The sequence below is a fragment of the Lissotriton vulgaris genome, chromosome 11, assembly GCF_964263255.1.
Source record: "Lissotriton vulgaris chromosome 11, aLisVul1.2, whole genome shotgun sequence".
Taxonomy (NCBI): domain Eukaryota; kingdom Metazoa; phylum Chordata; class Amphibia; order Caudata; family Salamandridae; genus Lissotriton; species Lissotriton vulgaris.
Window position 1 is genome coordinate 645,893,300 of NC_141699.1, and position 24,894 is coordinate 645,918,193.

Consider the following 24,894-nt stretch of genomic DNA (forward strand, 5'->3'; position numbering starts at 1 on the left):
ATTAGGTAAGGTGAGAGAGAAGGAGCAATCCGGCACACACAGACGGGCACACACACACAAAGGCACACTCACATAACACAAAAATACACACTGACTGAAAGCAATAATACACGTGCTCACATACAGAATGCAATAAATGCGTACATACAAAGAGACGCACATGTGCAGAATGTTTTCTAAAGGTGAGAAAGGCATACACACGAAGGGGGTGAAGTGGAAGTGGCGAAAGACGCCCTAGAAAGCCAGCCCATTGTATACCTTGGAAGCTATTATCTTTTTGCAGGCATTGCAAGAGCGACTCTGGGAAGCAGGTCACAATGTGAGGGAAGCAGGGGGGGGGGGAGCAGAGCAAGAGGGGTCGGGCAGTGAGCGGAGGGGAGGTATGGATAGCTGAGTAATGAAGATCGAGCATTGCTGGGACTCATAACTAAACTAAGAAGTTCCCACAAGAATAGAAAGCACATTTGATATAATATTGATTCCGGAGACCAGGGCCCAACTCAGTATCCCACACATTTGTTATGCAGAATTCAGATAGCCGGCCGATGAAAGCCTGAACATGCCTGCCATACTGGGGGTTGTCTGCCGGGCCGCGGGATACGGGGCAGACCTGTCTTGACTGCGATTGAATGCCGAGGATCCCGCTCCGAACCGGATTTGAAGACGAGCCTGCGGTGGACTGGCTCTGCGGCCTGAGCACCTCTGTGGTGGTGCGTTGAGACCCGGGGCGCGCTTGTAGCCCCGGTGAGAGGCCCAGGGAAGCAGGAGGTCCCGACTGGTGCCTGGAGACATGGAGCGTTGAATAACAAGACGGACGGACGGAAGAGAGGGGAGGGGGGAGGAGAAATGCGACACGGAGGGAAGGGGAGGGGGCGGAGCGGGGAGGGGGCGGAGAGGGGAGAGGTGCGACACGGCAGGATGTGACCGTTGCGGCGGTGTTACGCGGAAGGGCGTTAGACGGAAGGAAGAGAGGGGAGGGGGAGGAGAAATGCGACACGGCGGGAGGGGGCGGAGCGGGTAAACAAAGACGGACGTGCACGCGCACGCGCTTTTAAGGTCAATGCGCATGCGCATAAGCTCAATGCGCATGCGCATTGACCTTAAAAGTCACGGGCACTGCAAGGAATCGCCACGATTCCTTGCAGTGTGGATAAAGAGTGGATAACTCGCAATAGTCTCGCTTGCTCGATGCGCATGCGCATCGACAGGCGAGACCTAAAAACTGGGCGTTGTATAAAACCACAAGTCACTCAAGAATCCACATACATATGTATGCATTTAGGAGGGGACATTGCTAAAGGGAATGAACGATACAAGAGGCATACATTTTAGATCTGCATATTATTGCTAGAAATAGAGGTCATGTTTTAATATTCCTGAATGGCCCAGATACCATTAGAAAATAGTGTTTCATGGAAAGGGTGCAGATTTGTGGGACAGTAGAACTTGCAATGAAAGATCTAATAGTAAATTATAGAAATAGGCGTCGGGTAAATGCAGTAAAAGAGCAGAAGAAAGACCGGTCGGACTCTTGGCCAACTGCAGGCACGGCAGCAGTCTGCTCAGATTAGCACTACAGCCTGTACCCGTCATCAAACCCCATGTTTATTTTGTGTAAACTGAGTTATCGCTTTCATTACCTACTAAAACAAGATATGATTGTATTTTTTTCCATTAGCAATTTGTCTGCTCCTGCAAATGTCTACATCCAAGTACAAACTTGGGCAACACACACAGTAAGGTCATTTATGGCATACTACCAGGCACACTTCATATATAATAAATCAGCATACCACTATTTAATGAATTTAACAAAGAATTCGGAACATTGGATTCACCACATTTATTCGTAGCCTGGTGAAAGAAAGGCACACAGTCAAGGCTGTCAGAAATGCAGAATCATAAACAAAATAAGAATGAGGTTTTCCAAATGAATTTTCCCACATTAGTCCCAGGAAAAATGTGCAGCGCTCCTGCTTCGGAGATCTATGCTCCCCATCACCCCTAGGCAAGAGTTTGAGTGATGGTTTCAGAGGTAATCTTCCAAAATTCTGCTTCCGTCTTACCTGTCGCTTTTGATCAGCGGCGCGTAGCATTGAAACTGCACTCGGTGAGCAGGAGCCATCAGGAGAACGAATTGTTCTTTCAACACAGCTGAGTGTCAAGGTAATAGCATCTCAAGCGCAAACACCTCAGCGCAAGCACCTCAAGGCCAAGATAAAAGCTGAATCGCGGAATGTACAACTGGCCACTAGGGGCTCAGAAACGATGAGAAATTGCTTATAGCTGGCGAAATGTCCACCGGATGGGATGTGAGGGGGTCGAGCAGCGGCTGCCATGATACCATCCCAATTTGAATTTGCCATTTTATTTTCTCCCCAGCGATGGCCACAAACCTCAGGATCTTTGTGCGTGTGTCGCATGCTCTGATCCCAATCCCCCCGCTATGTTATCTTGTTTTTCTATTAGAAGTCAGCAAACCCTATTGAAGCCTAAGACAAAACATGGAATTGTATCCTCACAAACTGCAACTTCCATTGTGAGGAGAAAGATAAATCAAGGGCGTTTCACAAGACAGGGTCTTTCGGAAAAAAAAAAAGAAAAATCCAATATGTTATTCAGACAAGTGCATTCTTCCCAGGGAGCCATTGTGTTTCACGTCAGCCTTCAGAAGGCCTCCATTTTATGTTTTTTTTATGGGAAAGAAAAATGATTGCATGAACCTAACAAATGAGCCACAAGCAGACAGCACTTCTGTCAAACTGTGAGGAACCGTGCATGTCTGTTCCCGCGCGGTCAGCCAAGCATAGTGAGTGGCTTTTCAGACACCATCTGTTAGTGCGACACAAGGTTCAGCCGAGAGGTGCAAGGCTGGCGTTCACCCTCCAGCGGCCGGATTACTTAGATTGCAATTTTTGCACCAAAATGCCCAGACTCCATAGACCGCACAAACACTGAATCAATTCGGCACGGTTGCTGGACTATCCTACTAGGTAATGTAGTTTATGGACATCTCACTCAACAGGTGTAAATGTCTGAGTACAGCAGCACAGGCACTGACTGGTGCAATCCATTTTAAAGGGAGTTGTGCGCGCACAATTATACCAGTACAATCCATGCAATCTGACCCCTGGCTCGGCGTATTAATAAATCCCTCCATTATTAAATCAACAAAAATTCTCTGGGCTCAGTAAAGGTGACACTACTTTTACATAATATGGTTCTGATCTGTGCTTGGAAACACCGAAACTAAAATTAAGTTGCCGCTGCTCAGTGAAAATTTGCATATGCCCGCCTTTGGTCTGTGTTTTGGTATTTTCCTTGATAAATGGGTCGACGGGGATGCATAGCGTGCCAGATCACCCAATGGAATATCGGACTTCTACTGCTGATTACAGAGGATGGGTCCCCCCCATATTGTTTTTCTCACCATATTATTGAGAGTGTTTTGCCTTAGCCACCTCAATTGGAAAAAAAAAACAATCCTCTTTGCACAGTTTATTGCCCTGCATGTTCTTCTGTGCTTTAGAAGTGGCTTTACACGGTAAGTGAATACTGCAAATTTCCAAAGCAAGGGAAGCGCTGACATGTCAAGCAGAATTTCATCTCCTTGAAGGGACTCATGCAGGCGAGAGGGAGCTGAATGCATTCCCTCATTGCGGTTCAATAGTACCTGAGTTCAAAGGAAACGTCCCCCATATTTCCGATGCATATGGATGAGAAAATGCCCACCTCCTGTCACGGTGGATGCAAAGTGACAGCTAAATCCATGAGCGGCAAACGCATGAAGCGCACACCGTGGCCGAAATGGCTAGGATTTGATTTGATAGAAAAAAATGGTGTTGTATTAGCCTCAGCACAGGATTGTGGACCAGTCAGTGATAGAGTGAGTTTGCTTAGGAAGTTAAGTGTAGCCTACGTGGCACAAGGGCACGCATATTCTTTTCCGTAATGTCTACGTTCATATCTTTGGTACTTGGCACACATCTGCAGCTACAGTTAAACAACCTGGCGGCGGTTACTAAAAAACATGAGACAGGAACTCAATTCCCACTTGCCCCTGATCAGCTTATGCACTGCTGCGAGTCTGACTTTGTGGTCTGGAAATTGTGAGAAATCCTCTAAATTGCGCCACAAGGGCCTATGTGTGTGCGTGTGCTGTGCAGCAGTCCAACTGGCAATCCCGCCTTCTCCCTTTTCAGTGCGCGCGCAAGGCCCATTCAGAAGCCACGTCTTTGTGCAACTGCGCTTGGAACAATCCTGTTTGGGGACATCAGCGGGGGGCTAATGGAAGCTTTGATACAGCTCCCTAAATCCTATAATGGCGGCTCTGCTGGCAGTCCAGCTCTGGTGTCTTTCTGGCATCCCTCAGTGTACACCGATTAATTTGGCCACTTAAGGAAGATGGATGTATCGCTCAAAATTGTAGACCGCCCAAAGCAACATTTGTGATCTGTGCTTAGAGGCAAGCTGGCCAATGGGGAGATTTCCCAGCAGGCTTGTGCCTCTCAAAAGGCGCCAGCCTTCTGGGAAATGGCACAATTATTGGAAGGCCGATCCGCTTCCAACTTCAGCCTTCTTCACACGCATTGAGTTTGCATCCTCATTTTGAGCCTAATTATAAAATCCTCACCCAATACAATGTGAATAAGCTTTCCAGCAAACACTGTTGAAATCTCTGTTCACCAAAATAACGGTTCAGCTGGTTGGGTAACTAAGTGCTTGATATGTGGTCACCAGGCGGCTGCACCACTGTGCACTCACTATAAAGCCGTTCGTGTAGATACTGAACACAATTAATTTCTACCAGATCGTTTGGTTTTGGAGCTGCTATTGTATCTACATTTCCACCCTGTCCCTAAACATTAATACCACAAAACGTTCTAATGGTCTTGCACCTCATGTACATCGATAATACAACATGATAATTTCATTATTGGTCTCCGCTGTATTATTAGCAATGGCAGGCGTTTACAGCATAAAAAACTCCTTCAAGGTAGGCACGAATTAACAACGTTCTTACCAGTCTCAGAACAGAGGCCTGAAGGTGAAAGAGCATTTATACTATATTTGCACCAGTAAGTCGAGGCAAGTACACCCAGGAAGGCAGAATCAGATGTTCCTCTGCTGCACAGGAGGCCAATTTGCAGTGTATGCCACCCAACTCCTTTCAAGAAAACACACTTCACAGACATGCCAAGAGCTCATAGTGTGAGCCATACAAAGACACACACTTAAAAAAAAAATGTTTTAACAGCTTTATATCGCGCAAACTTGACCCGTATCGGGTATCTGAGAGCTTTACACAGCACTTGCAGCCATCTAATTCACTGGTACAAAGAGGTACAAGCATCTTATAGTTATGGTTTCACCAGATCACGTTCAGCTTTTTTTAAGCCAGTGCAATTTTTGTAGGACCAGGAATGATTTGCAATCTTTTACTAACTTAAGGAATAGCTTGGGTGAGGTGTTTGATGGTGTCGAAAAAGTTATCTAAGTAATTCTGGCATTCTATAAGTCAATAGCCCGCACCCCAGATGGGAGTGTGTTTGTGGTATGCTTTTTGCCCCGAGTGACAACTACGACAGTTGTTCTTCGACCCCCTTTTCCTGCTTCTCTTTTTGGCCTCTATCCTTCTCCACCGTTGCTCAGTCCCTAAAAGGAGCAGCTGAGGCCTTATAGTAGCGCTAGTGTGTCACTGTCTCCCAGTTTCTCATAAAAACTTAATTCAAGTGTGGAGTTGAAATGACAAACTTCCTACCACCATCTTGCAATAACACATGAATCCATGATGAAACTGAAATATCTTGAGCCATTCCATATTTACCTATATTCTACACCTTAACCCGGACTATTTCCTTTGAATCTCCTTGTGAATGGCACTGGAATCTGAAAGCAGGTGAAGAGCAAGAAGGCCTCGCAATGTGTATTCAAACTCAGAAGAGAAACCGAGTTCTGCATTTATCAGCAATCCCCTCTCAGCCCTTAGTAATAACAGTAGGTAGCTGAGTATTAGAAACGCAATTTGCTGCTCACGGTACGGAATAACTTCAGGTTTTGGCAGGGCTGACTGTTTATGTCTCCTGGAAGGGAAAACACGCCCAAACTTTTATTAAAATACTGCGATTACTTCTTGGCACTCTTTGACATGCTTACTGCGCGAGCAGCCTGCTGAACCGTGAAGCTGGTTATATACTGACTTCTCTGTAAAAAGCTTTTCTCTCTCCCCTGACTTGGACTCAGGGCGCACACCATGCATACAAATTCACCAAAGTGGGAGGCTCGTTGGCCTCGGCTTGGAAAAAAGCTGGTTATTTCATACCTTTTTCTGCAATGCTGCAATTACCTCTCAGAAACAGCTGTCAAAGCTCACTCCACCTCCCACATTTTTGAAAAGGTGGCGAACTGAGATATATATTTTGTTGTAAGTCACCGACAGCGGCCCTCCCGAAGATGCCTTCCGATTTGTTAATCAGACGAGTGGACGCAACCAGGATCAGTCTAACACAGCACTAGGAGGGGCCATCATGGCTAGGTGCCATCAGGCTTATGGACGGCCTATTTTTGGGAGTGACTGCGACTTCAAATCGCACCCGGGCATTTGATTCCAATGATTGCCCATTTACAACTAAATTGTTATTTGGTGCTTCTATAGTAGATGGTATTATGTAGTTCAAATGTACTTTTCTTTTTTAACTCAAATGTATGGAAAGCTGTGTCGACTCGCTAAAGAGTGGAAAGTGTAGCCATCAGGTCAAAAGCAGATTTCATTGAGGATGTTGAAATTTCTGAGCTTACCACTTGTTTGGTTTTCACTCTGTGTTGGCCCAAAGTTTTTTTTTAAATTGTTTAAAAACAGCATCTCCTTCTTTTGAGTTGTTATTTCTAAACTAGTTTTTCACTTCGGCCACAGACAATCAGAAACAACTTTAAATGTTGACATCTATCCTTTTGATGTTTTCTATAGCAAGGGTAAATCAGCAGTGTGTGGGAACCTGTGCTTTTGAGTGCAGGACTGCACAATGGCGGGGTCCAAAGCTTTTTTTGGTGTATGGACCAGAGATGCACCTCTGCTCAAAGTAGGGGACTCTTTCCAGATGAGCTGGTACATCTCTGAATATCAAATCAAGCTTTCCTATAATTCAAGGATACTGAAGGAAACTCCATTATCTAATGGCATGAAATACAACTGGTTGAACAATGAAGGCAGATGTCGCCCATGATTTCAACTTTCTGGAGCCGAGATCCAATAATCAGAACCCTCAGCATGTGCTCGGAATTTATATTCTATTTATTTGCCTTGTAAAATTAGAAAGGGAAAAGTAACTACGGTTTCATTGTATATGCTTAATAACAGTTAATTATTCAAACTAGCTAATTTATATAAAAATCTTTCCCATGGTCGAGACTGCCTTACTTTGTAAAAAGAGATGTGACGCAGAGCCAACGTGGACTCCCACTCCCACGAGGCACACTCACTCAAGAGTTTTCTGACAATCTTTTGAACATTCCCACCGCTCACTCAAAGGCCAATGCTCAGATACTCTCATAATCAGCTTGAAGATTATCAATAAAACTCTACATGACATGTACTTTTGCTTCCTACACGTCACACATGTAGTATGAGTTGATCATGGCCAATGTTTTCCTACAATTATTGGATTGAGAAGTAAACAAGACACAATCGTAAAATTGTGAGAAAAAAAATCTGTGTGGCCAAAACATCACCTAATAAACAGTGCGATATATTACAAGGCACTTGAAAAAAAATAAGCATAATTTCGTACTATAGTGCCAGATGGGTGATGCTATGGATTCCCTCACATTCTGCAATAGGTTTGTTCTAAATCAAAAAAAAATAGAAGACTCCGCTTAACCAGCGTGACTGGACACATTCAGCAGAACCAACCCACCCAATCAGGATTAGGTCTCTTTTCTGTGAGACAGACTACAACTGAAGGGCCACAAATGGTCTACACACGACACACGGCTCATCTATGTGCCCAGGGGTGATCGAAGCAAAACTTTTTTCAAGGTCTGAAATGACCAGAAGAAAAATGGTAGTGTCTTACAACAATGTTTTTAAAAGTGTCTACAACTCAAGCTCTCTCTTTAGAAAGTCGCTGGGATGTCGTCATTCACGAGGTGCCTCTGAGTTGGCACCGTTTCTTGACTGACATTAGCGGGCGGCCTATCAGGATGGGTGGTGGACAGCAGGCGGTTAGGGTCTGCTCTCTGCTACGGGCAGCTGCACAGTACAGCTTTCAATAGAGCAAGGTGGCGCTACCTTCATTTATTTACTCAGTGTTACTGGTCTAATTGGTGTATTCCATGCCCAACTAGCTCCAATGGGCCACTCAAGCCAAATTTGGGTCTGGAAAGTTAACAAGCCTACAAATCACCGGCCAGGTCTATTTACGTCTGCTTACAGGCTGGCTCGTGCAATGCCTCACTCTAAGAAACAGGCAAACATTTAAAGGAGAAAAAAAACCCACTTTCTTTTGACCTACAAAATATGAAAGAGAAAAGGGGGAGAAGGGTGAGGCGAAATAAAGATCTTTTCATTTGCAGGCCTGTCTGGCTTTCTTCTTCGGGTCTCTCGCGTGAAGTCTTTTGACGAGAACACACAAACACCCTTTGCTTGCCTCAGCGCCGCACACACAGGGCCCTGTTCCTCAAAGATGGTTCCCATGGGACGGGCAGTTTCAGAAGCGTTTTCAAGCGAGGGCTGGCGAGGCCATATCCATCTTCACTGTCACAACCACGGCTCGAAGCTCCTCTGACTTCCTTAAAGATAAGATTTTACACTCGGCTCCAAAAGGCAGCATGACTAAGCACTCTCACCCGAGAGCGCGACGTATTAAATAATTTAGTTTAAACCTCGGAAAATCTCTGCAGCGAAATGTTGATCTTTTGGAGCTGAAAATAAGGACGTGATGATTCTGCTCCGTTCAGCAAACTTCCCGGGTGGACGGCACAGCGACGGGCTCAATAGAACAGTTTGGTGCAGAAAGGAAATGTGCCCCCTGCTCCTTCCCACTGGCTGCTCTACTTCAGGCTTCAAGAATGAGTGTTGGTGCGGGGGGGGGGGGGGGGGGGGGGGATAGGGGGGGGGGGGATAGGGGGGGGGGATAGGGGTAGGGGACGGGGGTGAGAGTAGGTATGGAATAATGATGACTGCTGAAGCTGGAGGCAGAAAGATGCGGAGAAAGAGGGGAGGAAGGTGAGAGAGGTGGACAGGCAGGCAGGAGAGTCGAGGGCGGGGAGGATGTGAGAAAAGATGGGAAAGGAAAGGACGAATGACCAAGAGAGGGGTCGAGAATGCAGGTGAGGGTGAGAAGAAAAATAGAGAAAGAAAGTGGAGAGTGAGAGAAGGAAAGAGATGGAGAAAAAGAGATGGGCGGATGGAATTTGACAAGAAAAGGAAAAGGACGAAGAGTTCTTCAAGAGAGATAGAGAGCATTAGGGAACAGAGGGGATGCAAGGGAGAGAGTGGAGGTGGAAGGACATTGAAAAGATAGAGAATTAGAGAAGGAAGAGGAGGGGTGTGGGGAGAACGAAGAGATGTAGAGAAAGGAAAGAAGAGGGAAAAGAGAGAATGGAGTGAGAAAGGGAAGGAATAGTAAGGAGGAAAAGACACACATCAAGGAAAGAGTGAGCTAGAACAATAGATTTGAAAAGGAGAGAGGGTTAAAGAAATGAAACCGAGAGACAGAGAAGGGGGTAGGGGAAGACTTAGGGAGCGAGAGAGGAAAAGAGAAGGAGACAGGGAAACGTGAATACGTGAGAAGTAAAGACATATGGAGATAAAGGTAAAATGAGGGAGAGGGGTTGTTGAGAACATGGACTATGACAAAGCAATAGGTAGAAAGTCAGTGTGTGTGTGTGCTCGCGAGTGTGAGTGAGTGCGCACAAATGCGCTCTCACTGAAAGAGGAGCTGCGCTGATCCGTCATTCAACAAATCAGCTAGTCTTACATTCATATCAATAACAATTTAACGTGTGGTACTATTGATTCAAAACATTGGGACCTGCTGCTCTGGCAGACTTTTCCCTGGCCCTGTGTGGTCTGGAGAACCACAATGGCAGCTATGGTGAGTGCCATACCGAGTGGGTTGGGGCCCTCCTGAGAAACCTAGTTCTGGAGAAGTGTGGCTCAATGGTTAGAGCAGGCAGACCTCGATGCAGAGCTCTGGCCAGGGACCAGGGTTTGATTCCTGCCCCGGTGAGTCTCGGGCTCATTATTTCCCCATACCGGATATTCTTGCCTCAGTGCGTATTCTGATCATGGGTCCCACGCTGCAACTCTGAGCAATAGCTTGCTTAGGGCCAGATGTAGGTAAATTTTATTTTCCGACCTCTTAAATACCGAGTCATACCGACTCGGTATTTCAGAGGTCGGAAAATAAAAGTACCGAGATGTAGGTAAATGCAGATGTACAATTACCGAATCGGAAACAGTCGGTATTTTCCGATGCGGGAAATACCGACCAGTTAATGCCCATTCATTCCTATGGGCTTTGAAGCCCATAGGATTGATTGGGCATTTACCGGTCGGTATTTACCACATCGGAAAATACCGACTGTCACAAGGGTGCAGGGGGTGTCACTTTGACACCCTCTGGCACCCCCAAAAGAGGCTCGGGTGCCATGTGGCAGGCATACCTGCCCTAAGGGCAGGTCTGCCTGTCATATGGCATAGGTGTGCATGCACACATGTGCATGCACACCAGAAACGGTATTTTACCATCAAGTAGTATTTGATGGTAAAATACCGATTTTGTACTGCTTGTGGGACTCAGAAGAGTCCCACCTACATACCAATTTACCGGAATCCGTAATGATACCGACTCGGTATTTTACATACTCGGTAAATTTACCTATCGGTAAATTTACCGAGTCTGTAAAATACAGGGACCTACATGTCAAATTGTTCTTACCGGTCGGTAACGGCCGAATTCGGCCGTTACCACCCGGTAAACGCCTACCTACATCTGGCCCTTAGTCTCCACAATGGCCCCCGCAACGCGAGGGATGCCTGGTCTGCACCATGGAGGGGTGCCCAGGAGTGGACACTTCACAGGGAAAGCCAGGAAGGGTTAAGCGCCGGGAAACCCACTGCGGGTAGCAGTGCGCTATACAAGTACAAAAACATTTACATTTACAGCCCATATACATAATGGGCTCGTTGTTTATTAAAGTGGGCGTTTTGTCCAAAAGAGACATGGGCTTTTGAAATAAAAAAACAAATACAGCCAAGCTGATCTCGCATAGGTGTGGAAAAGCAAATGTTAATGTCTTGACAGTATGTTTAGAACCTCGTCTTTTAAACTGTCGGATTTTTGGGTATGATTGTAGCATTTTTCTATGCATTGTATTTTGCGTCTTTTATGCGCCAAATACCTATATTGACAAGTGTCAGCATGGCCTACCCATCTGTGGTACGACTCATGTCCGGGAAGAAATAATCAGGCCTGAGAGGAGAGCACTGTCCGAGTGACAACAGAACAGCAAACAAGCTCAGGCTCGAATGTGCATATTCAAATGAGCTCTCGGGTTTGCATATGAAATAATAACTGAATGAATATTCACACGGTGGCTGTACTATTATTAGGTCCACCACCCATGCACACATTCAGCTGCCTCTCAAATAACTCAAAAACTTGTCACTTTGCCAGGCACTTTACTTGTCTCATTCATCCGCACTCAGACTGGTATTTAAATCACAGGGCGGAAGGCTTTCACACGGTGAGTGTGCTGTGCGTCCCCACCCAGTCGAAATCCACCGTCCTACATACATGGCCATGTTTAGATCCAAAACGTGAATTGTGTGCCTGAGTCAAGCTGCTGGGTAAACTTAGGCCAACGCCTGCAGTGCATTCTCTGAGCCTTTCACAACCCAACACTGCTTCTCAAAACTATGATTCACATCCTTCATTGGAATAGGGTCTCTGTTTTGACGTTTTGTGGATAAATTATAGCAGTGAGCCCTAAACGTTCAATCCACAAAAGATATTAGGGATCCTGATTATTGCAGCAGGGGCGAGACACAAGAATTGCAGGCTTTGCTAAGACACCTCATACTCTCTTTAAGTGAGGATACAGGTTCAGAAAAAAAATTAAAGGCAATACACGCATGTTGTTCTTCCATAACTGATGACTCCATGATTTATTTATAAGTGATCACAGGGAGCCTTCTCCACCACCAGAATTCGTTCCACCAAACTCCCTTCTCCTGGGAGAAATAGGCATCCGTCCATTCCAACCAAGATGCTGCTGATGGTACACGTTATAGTGGTCAAAACACCTACACATCTTCTGTGACCATATTATTGACTCCGAAATAACGTGACGAAGGAGTGAATAGTAGTTAATATAACTAAAGTTACCATTGACGATATTTTGGGAGGGGATGCCATGGTTATCATATATGTGTAGGTTGATACTTTGGAAAGCGATAATGTGATATACAGCCCTTCTCAATCACTGGAGCATAAAGGTCAAAATCCTACCCAGGTCAATTCTGCCCTTGAAAAACCCAAGACAGATGAATTTAAAGACCTTAGTGGAGGCTGCATAGGGAGGTTAAGTATGCAAGAGTCAACATGCACCACTGCTTTTTGAAGGTGTTTACCTCTCTCCTATTGAGGTACAATTAGCCCAGTACCCGTACAAAGTAAATAGGTCCCATCTTTTGTCCAAGTGCCTCATTCATAATCCTTTTCAGACAGAAGCCAATGTCATTAGCACCTTGAACTTAATTCATATACTGTATAGAATGAGTGAGTGAGTGAGTGTATGCAATTATACTACCACTCACTAAACTGCATTTATGATCTTCTAAACTGAACAGAATGACAAGTTTCTTCGTAACAGAGCTTAATCTTGGGCCTCACTATTCTAACACGTCACCAATTTTGGTACATGAAGTTTTCCCACAGTGGTAGTTTTGTCATCATCTCTCTAAGTGACTATAAGCATTTGGTTCAAACAAAGCTGACCAACATTTAGTACACTTCACACTATTGCACATGTAACAGATACAATAACTGTAGTCCCCTATTGCAGACGAGAATGAAGAGACAAATGTGGCGGGATTTCTTACCTGCTTGATTTGTCGTGACAGTGACAGAGACAGCTTGCTCCTTACTAGGATTCTGCTTGGACACGCCATTCACCGCCCAGATCTCGAATGTGTAGTTGGTGTGGGCCTGGAGGTCAGTGATGGACACCTTGGTACTTGTGAGGCTGCTCTGTTGAGGTGTGTAGTGCACACCGCTGCCGCATGGCCGGCAGTGGCTCAGGTCGGCCCCACACCTCTTGCACACCACATTGTATGAGATGTCGTGGCGGCCCCCTGTGTTTTGGGGGGTGCTCCACTCCAGGTTCACAGATGTCTCGTTGACATTGGAAATCAGATTCAGTGGCGAGGATGGGGGTCCTTAAAAAAACAAAAAAAACACAGCGTTTTACCAACAGGAAAATGTTGTCAATGCAGATGTGTTAAGAATGCAAGACCTCAGCATACATATTTAAAACAACACACACTTATTACAAAAATCTGCTGGCTCCAGGCCTACCCGGCAGACAGCAGTAATTCCATAATGCCAAACACACTGAGTAAGTAGCACTACTCCCATGTACCAATAATTTTACAGTGTTTCCAGGCCCTTCATTAAGAATGTACCTGAACCATTTCCACCTGGATCGTAAACTATAATTTTGCTCTGGCTCCAGTTAAACTAACATAAAAAAAGTGAATAAGTCTTGCAAAAGTTTATAGGCGAAGCTTTAACCAAGCATTCACATAGCAGGCTATACTTGCTTTTCAGGAAATTTCACATATTTATTTTTAATACTGTATGCTCAAGTTGGAACGCACTATATATCTACTTAAGTATTTAGTGTTCCTAAAGGCACAAAAATACTAGCGCTCCCGAGACACTAAGTTATTTAAGAGCTAACTGTTTGTTACATTCTACACACCATACTAATTTTAGGGCGTCTCTCTTAAATGGTTTTTCAATTTTTGATATAGCTGGAAAAACAAATGGATTCTGGCTCATATGTTCTGTTATTTTCAAAAAGAAAAACAAAGTTCAAAACTGCGGAATCACGTTTAATAGAGGGCAAATATTAAACCATGCACTTCTTTAATGTGTCTGCAGTTTCTGCCGGAAATTAAGGGCGTTATTAATAAGCAAACTGCAAGGTCAGCATCGACAGGAACTACATTCGCAGATGCCTTTCATTAAAAAGACATAAGGATTCTAGTATTTCACTGTGACTGAGCAGTAAAACTGGCATCTATGCAATACTTTTCTTTTCATGTTGGGAAAACCAAAAGAAGTTTGCTACTAAGACAAGAAATTGAAGGAAATATCTTTAAAATACATCCACAGTGAGACGTACTCAGGTTGTGCCATTCAGATGTGTTTTTTTTAAATTACTAGATTTAATGCACTTGCCACATAATACATACTCTTCTGCATAAGTTCCAAATTTCACCTCTAATGGATCAAAAACTACTGAAAAAAGTACCACAAACGATGCCCTGCTGTGCCAAATCATAAACCAAAGGCTGCTCTAGATGTTAAACTTGTACTATTTAGGTTACATTTTTGCTTATTAAATGTGCATACTAATGATGAAAAAGCGAAAAAATACTGCCACGACTGTGCCACATTATGCCGCATAATTTCACATTTTCTTGTTGCATATATTCAGTCAAACATACAAAAGCCGACAATCGCATTATTTGTGTCACATTAATTCACTGCTTTGGTGAAATGCTGAGCCCTGACAGGAGTTGCACAAGACACATAATCTTTCTTGGATTTCCATGAAAAAGCGGGCTGCAGTTATGGAACTGACTTCTCCTGCTAAACAGAATTTCTTGATATTATTTTCTTCTCCGCACATTCTAGAATGAAGGTTTGAGTCAGTCTGGGGTTTCTTGGATCTATTTAAATCAGGATTTAATGGTTTCGACGGCCGTTTCACGTGGGAAACGTGCGGCAGCGACTCAAGGCCCCTGGAAGCAAAGCCACTAATCAGTATGGGGGACGAGCCTGGCAGTGTCCACACAGGGAAGCAGCCGAGTGGAAAACTAGGCAGGGAGGGCGCAGATGCCGACGGGTCAGCGAGATGATCCGCCGCCGCCTCCGGCCTGAAAGGGATGAGGCAGCCGGGGCACATGCCAAGCGGCCAACCCGCAGCCAGGCAGGGCCAAGGCAGTGTCCCTTCCTAGAGGCAGGGGGCCCGGGGGCAAAGCGGGGAGGAGAGGCCAACACCAGTCTTGGCATCTCCAAGTTCACCCCAATTATGTAAAAGTGACAACTCTGCCATCCCCTGCTATGAGCAGCAACGATGGAGACAGGCAGGAAGTCCCTTAGGGAAGAGGAGACAAAAAGAGATATTCGAGGGGAGTGAGTGGAAGAGGGGCTCTGCCCATTGTCCAAGGTGTGCCACATTGAACTGGTGCTTGACGCAGACGCCCATCCCATTAACACTCTACCCAGACAGAACTATTTCACCATTAGTTTCACTTTCAGGCTGATTGATAAATAAAAACTTATATCCAGCTAAAATGTGTGCCGAATAAAAGTATCAATTTTTGGTGGGTATTTTTTATCCGCTGAGCATCATTGTAGCTCCTACCCTTGCACGCGACCCAAGAGCAAAAACAATATTTTTGATTATTCATGTCCATATATATATTATTCTCACTTCTCACAACTTATACGTCACAAAAAGAAAGCTCCAACTACTTCATGAGCATTACATCTAAAGCTCCTGCAGCAAAATATCCAGAGAGCTTTCTTTTATTGACTGGTACACATGTTTTTAGGTCTCGCCTGTCGATGCGCATGCGCATCGAGCAAGCGAGACTATAGGGGCTCATCGACTCTTTATCTAACTGCAAGGAATCGTGGCGATTCCTTGCAGTGCCCGTGACTTTTAAGGTCAATGCGCATGCGCATTAAGCTTATGCGCATGCGCATTGACCTTAAAAGTCACGGGCGCGTGCACGTCCGTGTTTGTTTACCCTTGCCTACTCTCTCTCCCCTCTCCGCCCCCGTTCCGCCCCCTCCCCTTCCCGCCGTGTCGCATTTCTCCTCCCCCCTCCCCTCTCTTCCCTAAGGCTTGTTTGTTTATCTTACCCGCCGTGTCTCTGCTGCTTCCCCCTGTCCTGTCTCTCCTCCTCTCTCTCTCTATACCCTCCCCCTCCTCCCCACCACTCCATCAAGTACCTCTGGCCCTTCCCTCCTCCCCGGACCCCTCCTCCCCTGCCCCCTCCACCCTTTCTTGTTTGTCTTATGTCACAGCGAGATCATTGGCTACAGCGGCCACCTCAGCTGCCAATATTTTACTGGGATATTTTCGGTTTGGTATGCTGGATGTGTTTTGTTGCTCAGCTTTGTTACTTCGCGAACCTATTTGTATTTCAAAGTCCTGTGAAATGTTGCATGGCTATAGAAAAATATACCCTCTCGTGCATGTTCAGTATTGTTGTGTATCCACTGTTACGATTGGCGAAATTAGATTGCACAATGGAGAAGCCAGGGGGTTTGGGCGGTGTGTAATGTGTGCTGGCGCCAGTCTGGGGAGATGTGTCTGACTGTGTTTACTGGAAGCACTCGGGGCTACTCCAGCTTGCAGTCTCCCATGCGTGTTCCGTGTGGGCGCAGGGATGGTGGCCTCAAGCCCAGACCAGGGCTGCAGCCCCGGACCTCTCGTCGTTTGTTCGAGAACCCCTCGTCATTCTGTGCAGCGCTGGTCTCCCGGCTTCCTGTTTCAGGCTAACTACGGAGGCGCCATGTTGTGCTTTTCTTTACTGAAATCTTTCATTAACCTGAAGCTGTCCAGGCATCGTTGTATGTAGTATAAATGCACTTTGTTCCACGTTACACTATTAGAAGCGGGGATGTCTTTTGATAGATAGACGTGCACGAGGGCTGCAGGAACTCTAAGCGCAGGGGTGGGAGCGACTTAAAAAGTTTGACGTGTACCTTAGAACTCCGACGGAAGTCTACCAGAATGACGTTTTTTTTTATTTCCTCACCCTCACTCACCCTCAACCCCTCACTCACCCTCACTCACCCTCAACCCCTCACTCACCCTCACTCACCCTCAACCCCTCACCCTCACTCACCCTCAACCCCTCACTCACCCTCACTCACCCTCAACCCCTCACTCACCCTCACTCACCCTCAACCCCTCACTCACCCTCACTCACCCTCAACCCCTCACCCACCCTCAACCCCTCACCCTCACTCACCCTCAACCCCTCACTCACCCTCACTCACCCTCAACCCCTCACTCACCCTCACTCACCCTCAACCCCTCACTCACCCTCACTCACCCTCAACCCCTCACTCACCCTCACTCACCCTCACTCACCCTCACTCACCCTCACTCACACTCACTCACCCTCAACCCCTCACCCTCACCCACCCTCAACCCCTCACCCACCCTCAACCCCTCACCCTCACTCACCCTCAACCCCTCACTCACCCTCACTCACCCTCAACCCCTCACTCACCCTCACTCACCCTCAACCCCTCACTCACCCTCACTCACCCTCAACCCCTCACTCACCCTCACTCACCCTCACTCACCCTCACTCACCCTCACCCTCACTCACCCTCACCCTCAACCCCTCACTCACCCTCACTCACCCTCACCCTCACTCACCCTCAACCCCTCACCCACCCTCAACCCCTCACCCACCCTCAACCCCTCACCCTCACTCACCCTCAACCCCTCACTCACCCTCACTCACCCTCAACCCCTCACTCACCCTCACTCACCCTCAACTCCTCACCCACCCTCAACCCCTCACCCTCACTCACCCTCAACCCCTCACTCACCCTCACTCACCCTCAACCCCTCACTCACCCTCACTCACCCTCAACCCCTCACTCACCCTCACCCTCACTCACCCTCACCCTCAACCCCTCGCTCACCCTCACTCACCCTCAACCCCTCACTCACCCTCAACCCCTCACCCACCCTCAACCCCTCACCCACCCTCAACCCCTCACCCTCACTCACCCTCAACCCCTCACCCACCCTCAACCCCTCACTCACCCTCACTCACCCTCAACCCCTCACTCACCCTCAACCCCTCACTCACCCTCACCCTCAACCCCTCACTCACCCTCACTCACCCTCAACCCCTCACCCTCACTCACCCTCACTCACCCTCAACCTCATGCTAAAGATTTACAAAAAAACCCATAAACAATTCTAAAAGCACTAACTCTAATGCTGCGAGACCTATTGCATTTCTAATGCTTGTTTAATCCTGGAACGAACAGCTGTATGGAGGGTAACTATATATTCCACCAGATGCCTCCTACACATAAAATAAAACAACATAGGCCCACATTCACTAAACTTCACACTGTGTCGCATGAAAAACAACAGGGCTGGGTTCTGCATATGGTAAAAAAACATGATGTCATTGCTGTGTTTGGTCTAGAAAGTAATTTTAGTGTTGGGTTACAGTGGAATGGCAACTTAGCCCTGTCTTACAGGAGATTTGTACTTACACCCTCCAGTTAAAATTTCGTAAAAAGGAAAATCATCCAATGGTAAGGCATGTGTAATGTGTCACTGTTGTTATTACACATGTTATGCCTAAGAGCATCAAGACAGGTTCCATCTGCCCCTTGTTTGAATCTGTTTCATGTGGTGTTAGGTTTTCACGCAACACTACACCGGGTCATTCTCCTTTAATATATCTGGCTCTGCATGTGATGGGATGGTTTTGTGCAATTTCCGCAATGTTTTTCCTCTAAATATACCATTGCATAGGCGCCCGCGCTAAATGGGCGTAAATCTGGACATCGATGAGAGATACTTTCTCCTCGGTAAAAATTCCCTGCTGGTTTGTGAGACTTTTTTACACGAGATATAGTATACCCCTGGGTGCAAATTTCACACAACTTCCAATCAATCCACCACCAAAAGGAAGGTCGGCCTTGCAGACCTGCCCTACCCATCGTGCAACAGCAAATTCTGATTAGTGCTGATTCTCCAGCTCAGGCGCGGCCCTGTTCAGGAATCGCAGCCCATGTTCCTCACCTGCTTAGTCAGGTCATTTCCTGTGCATTCTTGGCTGGGTGTAGGAGGGAGAGGAGACTATTGATGTTTCCCTCAGCTGGCCAGTTATACAAGTTTTGACTGAGACAAACTCAGTTCAACTGTAGATCAAGGGTGTTATTAAAAGTTATGGAGGAAAAAAATAAGTGGAGGTGAAAGTTTCGGAAACATTAAAGCTCCATTGGTGGCAGGGTGGCTTTTGCTCATCATAGGTGCGCAACTGCATGTTCTGGGAAGAGAACATCAGTTGCACTGCAGAAAAGCTGATTTCGGTTTACTCAAATTATCGTAATCAACTAGTGTTTGTGTTCATTATCCAGTTTTAAGCCACAATTACTTTCAAATATATAGTTTAAAAAGTTGCTTCTAATCTATTTTAGAACTTAAATACCACTCACAAAATGTAAGAATCTCATGCTAAATTTTGCATTACAAAATTTTCTGTTTCGTTTTTCAGAAGACTGGTTGGACCAGAAAACAACATAGATATTTTCTGCTCAAACAAGTCCCCTGAAGGCATTGCAGGGACTTTTTACATGAGGTATGCCCTTGTGTGAAAATTTAATTTGCGGTGCAAGCAGTTTTCGTAAAATTTCCCAGGAAAAAAGGACACAATTGTGCGCACCCTTACCTTCAGTGTCCTAACACAAATAGTAACAACTAATATTAATATAAGCAACAACACTTCTCCCCCGCCATTCTTCTGAGAATGGTCTTAAACCATTCAGCGTATACAGTGACAATACAGCACTCTTTTGTTCCCTAGCTAAGTCAGCATCATGTCAGACTACCTTTTTTAACCTTTTCATAACCCACTGTTTCTGTTATGCAGAGGCACAACATTGTTAATAAAAGGTCTATTGATATATAGCTTGATGGTACAGAGAGGAGCCCCTGAGTTTCAAACGGCTTCCTTACAGTCTGGCAAGAAGGTTGAGGGCCCATCACACTCCTGTGGACCTATAGGTTGCTTCCGGTAGTGAGTGGCCACAATGGCACTGGGTAAAGTAGTTACAGATAATTTCCCAGCCAGGCAGCACACATGACTAGTGGCAGAGATACTGCATTTTATGCTCTATGGCACTTATGCAATGTTGCGATCTGTAAGCAGGGCCTGGTATTTGATACAGCCACACGGGCCTGTGGAATGTCTGTCAATATCTAGGCATAAACAAATACCAAGTTACTGCAGCCACTGTTAAGGTCAGGAATATATATCACCAGAAAATGGTACAAAACTTTAAAGTAGCCAGCAATTCCAATGCTATCTCTTTGTTAATACCTAAATCGAGCACTTAATGATTCAGTCCTAGTATATTCTCTATGGCAGGGCTAGAAACGTTGCTACAGCTCGCTGGTTAAGCGGCAGCACCTATTGGAACCCGGAAACGTCCAGCAGTTGGAGAGTGACTCTCACACTGATTGGCCAACTTATTATGACAGAAAACCGTCTTTAACAATGTTGAGATTTCCAATTAAATGACTCAGCTAAGGATCTTGCGTTATCTGGCCCAGGTAACACAGTGGGAACCAGGATATCAACTTGGAGTTCCCCCACTCGCACCAGACGCCTTAGTCACTGGCTCACGCCACCTCCCTAAACCACTTGATTGCAATACGTGTTTTTGCTCCAGTTGCAGCATCACTGCGTCAGGATATTTTTAATTCATCCTCTTATCTAGGAGTGTGAAACAGCATTCTGTTTCCAGCTATCAGAAAATCTCATACATGTCAACAGTAATCTTTATCAGTGTCGGCCTCCCTTACTTCCTCCATTGTGGGGATCAATTTCGTAACTTGGGCTGGGCCCGACTGGGTTAGCTTAAAGACGGGCAATGATGGATGCAAAAGCACCAATGATGTGTCTTCAGGTTCCAAGCACAGGAAATTAGATGACAACACAAGTGTCAGGATTTATAAGAGCAGGGGACGGTGAACAAATACAGTGGAAGCCTGCACGGCCCAGGGGTGGCGGGGCAGGAGATGGGGCGAGGGAGACAGGTGAACTATGTGTAAAACAACAAAAAAAAAACACTTACCTTCTCGCCGTTTCCTCGCAGCGCCTCTCCTCCGTAGTCCCTTGCTCCGGACTGGAATAGGAAGCACACCCATAGCCAATCACAACGCTGCAATGCAGCATTGTGATTGGTCTGAGCAGTGTGGTTCGTCGCTCAGACAGGCAGTGGGAGTCTTGGTATGGTCTCCGCCCAGGCTGTAATGCAGCCTGGTGCAGAACATGCAAAGTGTGCAGGACGGTTTGACCGGCCCGAGACGGCTGGCCAAATCGTCCCTTTGCACTTGGAGTGGGTAAACCACTCACGCCCTGCCCTGTGAGCAGAGCAGCCTGGCCCGCCCCTACCCACCTGAGCAAGAAGGACAATAAAATGATAATAACAATGAGTTATTATTATGTTATATTTTCCTTGTTGGCCTGCTCAGTGGTGTGACGCTCCTCCGCCTTAGCGGAGAAGCCACCACTGTTAATACTGATGTTTTCAAATATAGAGCTTTATGTCACCATATTGCAACCATGTGGAGGATACAAAGCAGCAAGGTTTATGGCTACAGTCTCCAGTAAGAATCAGTTATCACCCTTACAAGGATGAACGTCTTACGTTGATTGCCCAAAACACAAAACATATGCATTAACCAAGTGGGTCCTCTTCCAGGAATATGCAACACATACCACCATTTTCTAATCATTTTCAAGAAACAACTCCCTGTACTGCCAGGTGCATTGACACACTTTGTAGATCCATTAATATTTGCATACAATGTATATAATGCTAAAAAAAATTGCTTAGTTAGAAAGTTATGTTTATGTGTATATGGCCCTATGCTACTATTCGCATAACGATAGAAATAATGTCACAAACAATCACACTGGCTCCAATCACATTTGCCGAATGACTTATCACACCTGTCAAACTCTTTGTTCTCGAATGAGGCTGGGGCCAAGTGTGGAAGAGGGGGATACTATTACAGAGGAAAACTCTAGGTTTGAAGAGGGTAGTGGTATTGAAATATAAGGAGGCACATTACTTTTAGGGCGGGCAGGTTTCACTGGAAAGCGCACCTCACCCTCAAAAAGAGGGGTTATTTGACGGGTACTTGGAGGTATCTGGCCTAAAACACCTAACAACTGCAGGAGTCCATTTTGCCACACAGCCACGACCCACCTAAGCAGCCTGCGCGTGCATACGTCTCAGTACACGCCATACATGAGCGGCTCAAATGTGACAACAGATAAACGGAAGTGCGCGGCCTCACAAACAACTCTCACACATGAAATGGAGGCCGGCGGTCCCCGCGCTGCCTCCTCAGCTCACCGAGGTCCCGGCCCACGCGGGCCCGAGGCCCGTGACCCTGAGCACCGGATGCTTCATTAATCATGTACATCTCCGGGGCTGTCAGTGCGGCTTCACGTGTGGAGCGGTGAGGCCTCCGCGCCAGGGCCTTCCGCGCTAATCTCTCCTCCGCTGAAAGACAGGTCAGCGGCAGAGTAAACACGGGGGATGTGTACGGGTTGGACTCGGAAATAAAGCCCGCGCTTTCCCCTGACATTTGTGCGCTGCTGACGCCACTAATTGCTTTCGTTCATCGGCCCGGCCCTCCCTCGCGCCCCGCTGCAGGCTGGTTTACATAAGGCCTTGCATCTTCCAGGCTGGGTCGCCTGTGTGTCCAATCGAGGCCATTTATCATCGTAGCTGATGGGTTTTTACAACTGTCAGCTCCAAAATCAACAGTCCCGTTAAATGCAGGAGCCACTTGAAATACCCGTCATCTGTTCCTTCCCTTTCCCTCTGTGTCTGAGTTGGAAGAGACTAAACTCCTCGTTACAAGTTAAGAGGAATTCAGGGAGTTACCGCCACATTGGGGCTTTTGAGTGATGCAGCGCTGCCGAGTGCGGTAATTTCTCAGGATTTCCAAGACATGTTCACCAGGGTAAGCACAGCCAAATTAGTCCCTGGAAAAGGCCAAATAATGGGGCATTACTTGTGGAAATTGGCGTGGGAAAACTGATTTTCACGGTAATTCCCCATTCCTAAAGGTATAACTCAGATCTCATAAGCAAGCATCCCAAATTTACCGAGGCCCGTAGGTGCAAAATTACCAGATCGTAAATTTCGAAGTACTTGTAAGGAGGGCTTAACTGCATCATTCTGCGCACGTCAACAGGACAGTACAGTACTTTTTCACTCTTACGGAACCTTCCTTTTTTCGATACTGAAGACTTCTGTCATCGGTCCACTAATTGCGTCTCCCTGATCCCTGCAGCCCCAGGAGACCTCGACCTTCTGCAGACCTAGTAGGCCCATGTTCTAAAAAAAGACACACATCCTTCTCATTTTTAGCCTCCCCTTCCACAGCCAGTAGCCAACTGTTACCAGTTCGAATTGGGGAAATAATATTTACATAGTCGTCTGTCAATGCACAGCTCTTGGTGTCCACGCAGAGCCGCCTAATGAGGCTCATTACTGACTGCACTTGTTGTGGCTGTTGGGGCTCAAGAGGTTTAAGAATTTTACTACAACTGGCAAAGTGTGGAATCATATTTACAGCCGAGCGGACGTTTCTAGTTCCCAAAACATACATAAAAGCTATAACTTTTCGTCTGATACTTTCGTCTTGTCACTTGAGGGCTTTGTGGAATCTCTGTGTGAAGAAAAAGGCCTGGTACTAAATACTGAGCTAAGGCAAAAAGGCAAGCCAGGAATTTGAGAGCAGGAAAGTACCAACAGCCAGATGCATGGAACACAGTCCACTGTAACTCCACAGACCTTCTGTTTAGTCTGCAACTTTGACCTTGTTTCCTTGCAATCACTTCCCAGTTGTCCATCCCTGACCTTTCTGAATTCAGTTACAGTGTTTCTTCCCCCACTCATGCCCTGAGGCAGTACCGCTCACGCTGACCCTTTTTCAAAGGAAATGAAGTTGTCAACAAGAGTAACAGTAACAACACATGAGTTGTTAAGATTCAGAGGACTTATGTACCTCATGGAACTTCAGGACAAACGCTCCATTGCGTCATTCGTGAGACATAATTAAAGGCCTGATTATGACTTTGGCAATCTTGGGACCAATGTAGCATCGGAGTAAATGCTCACCGACTCGGCGTCTGCCCACTGTAATTCAATGCTATTGATTTGCAGATTAAAAGACCGCCGGAGCACCACCGACTCCGACATCCATTTGCAGGTAGGAGAAAAGAAGCTGTCAGAGGGCAATACAGAGAAGTTCACCACAATCCAGGTAAGTCAGTTGTACATTATTTATACATTGACTGGACTGGGCACATATGGTCCTTGACTCCAGCAATGGGAAAGTACTCGTAGTAGGAATTTTTTCACGTGTCATGTATATGTGTACATACAATACTTGTGCATTCAAAATATACACACATGCATCAACACATATGAAAAACCATTCACCTCCATCAGAAACTGCTGCAGGGCCAGCGGTGACATCGTAATATGGCAGGCAGGAGACTGCCTAGTCAGCAGTCTTTTTGGGACCACCGCTGTTTCGGTAGAGCGGTAAGAACACCAAACTCGTAATCAGACCCTTATTTTGAAGGCTCTGGAATTATTTCTTATAGTTTGGGTTAGAGTGAGTTTGGAGAACTCTGCTTTGTCCTCCAGAAGCCATAATGAATCTAGGGTAAAGTGGTACGACACTTCGCAACAGCCCTTGGGAGTATGCTAATGTAGATATCTATCCTACTGTGAAAGGAGACATTGCAAATACATCGCTTTCTGCGGGGAGTGATGGTGAATCTGGAGC

The 24,894-nt window shown here is 46.2% G+C and overlaps 1 protein-coding gene across 1 annotated transcript in view; it reads right to left on the reverse strand.

Moving 5' to 3' along the window:
- The window catches only part of EPHA4 (EPH receptor A4), a 158,319-nt gene that overhangs the window by 55,559 nt on the left and 77,866 nt on the right, over positions 1–24,894 (reverse strand). Inside the window, exon 5 of the mRNA XM_086943736.1 lies at positions 13,106–13,441. Coding sequence (XP_086799862.1) covers positions 13,106–13,441 — 336 coding nt within the window. The remainder of the gene's footprint in view (positions 1–13,105; positions 13,442–24,894) is intronic.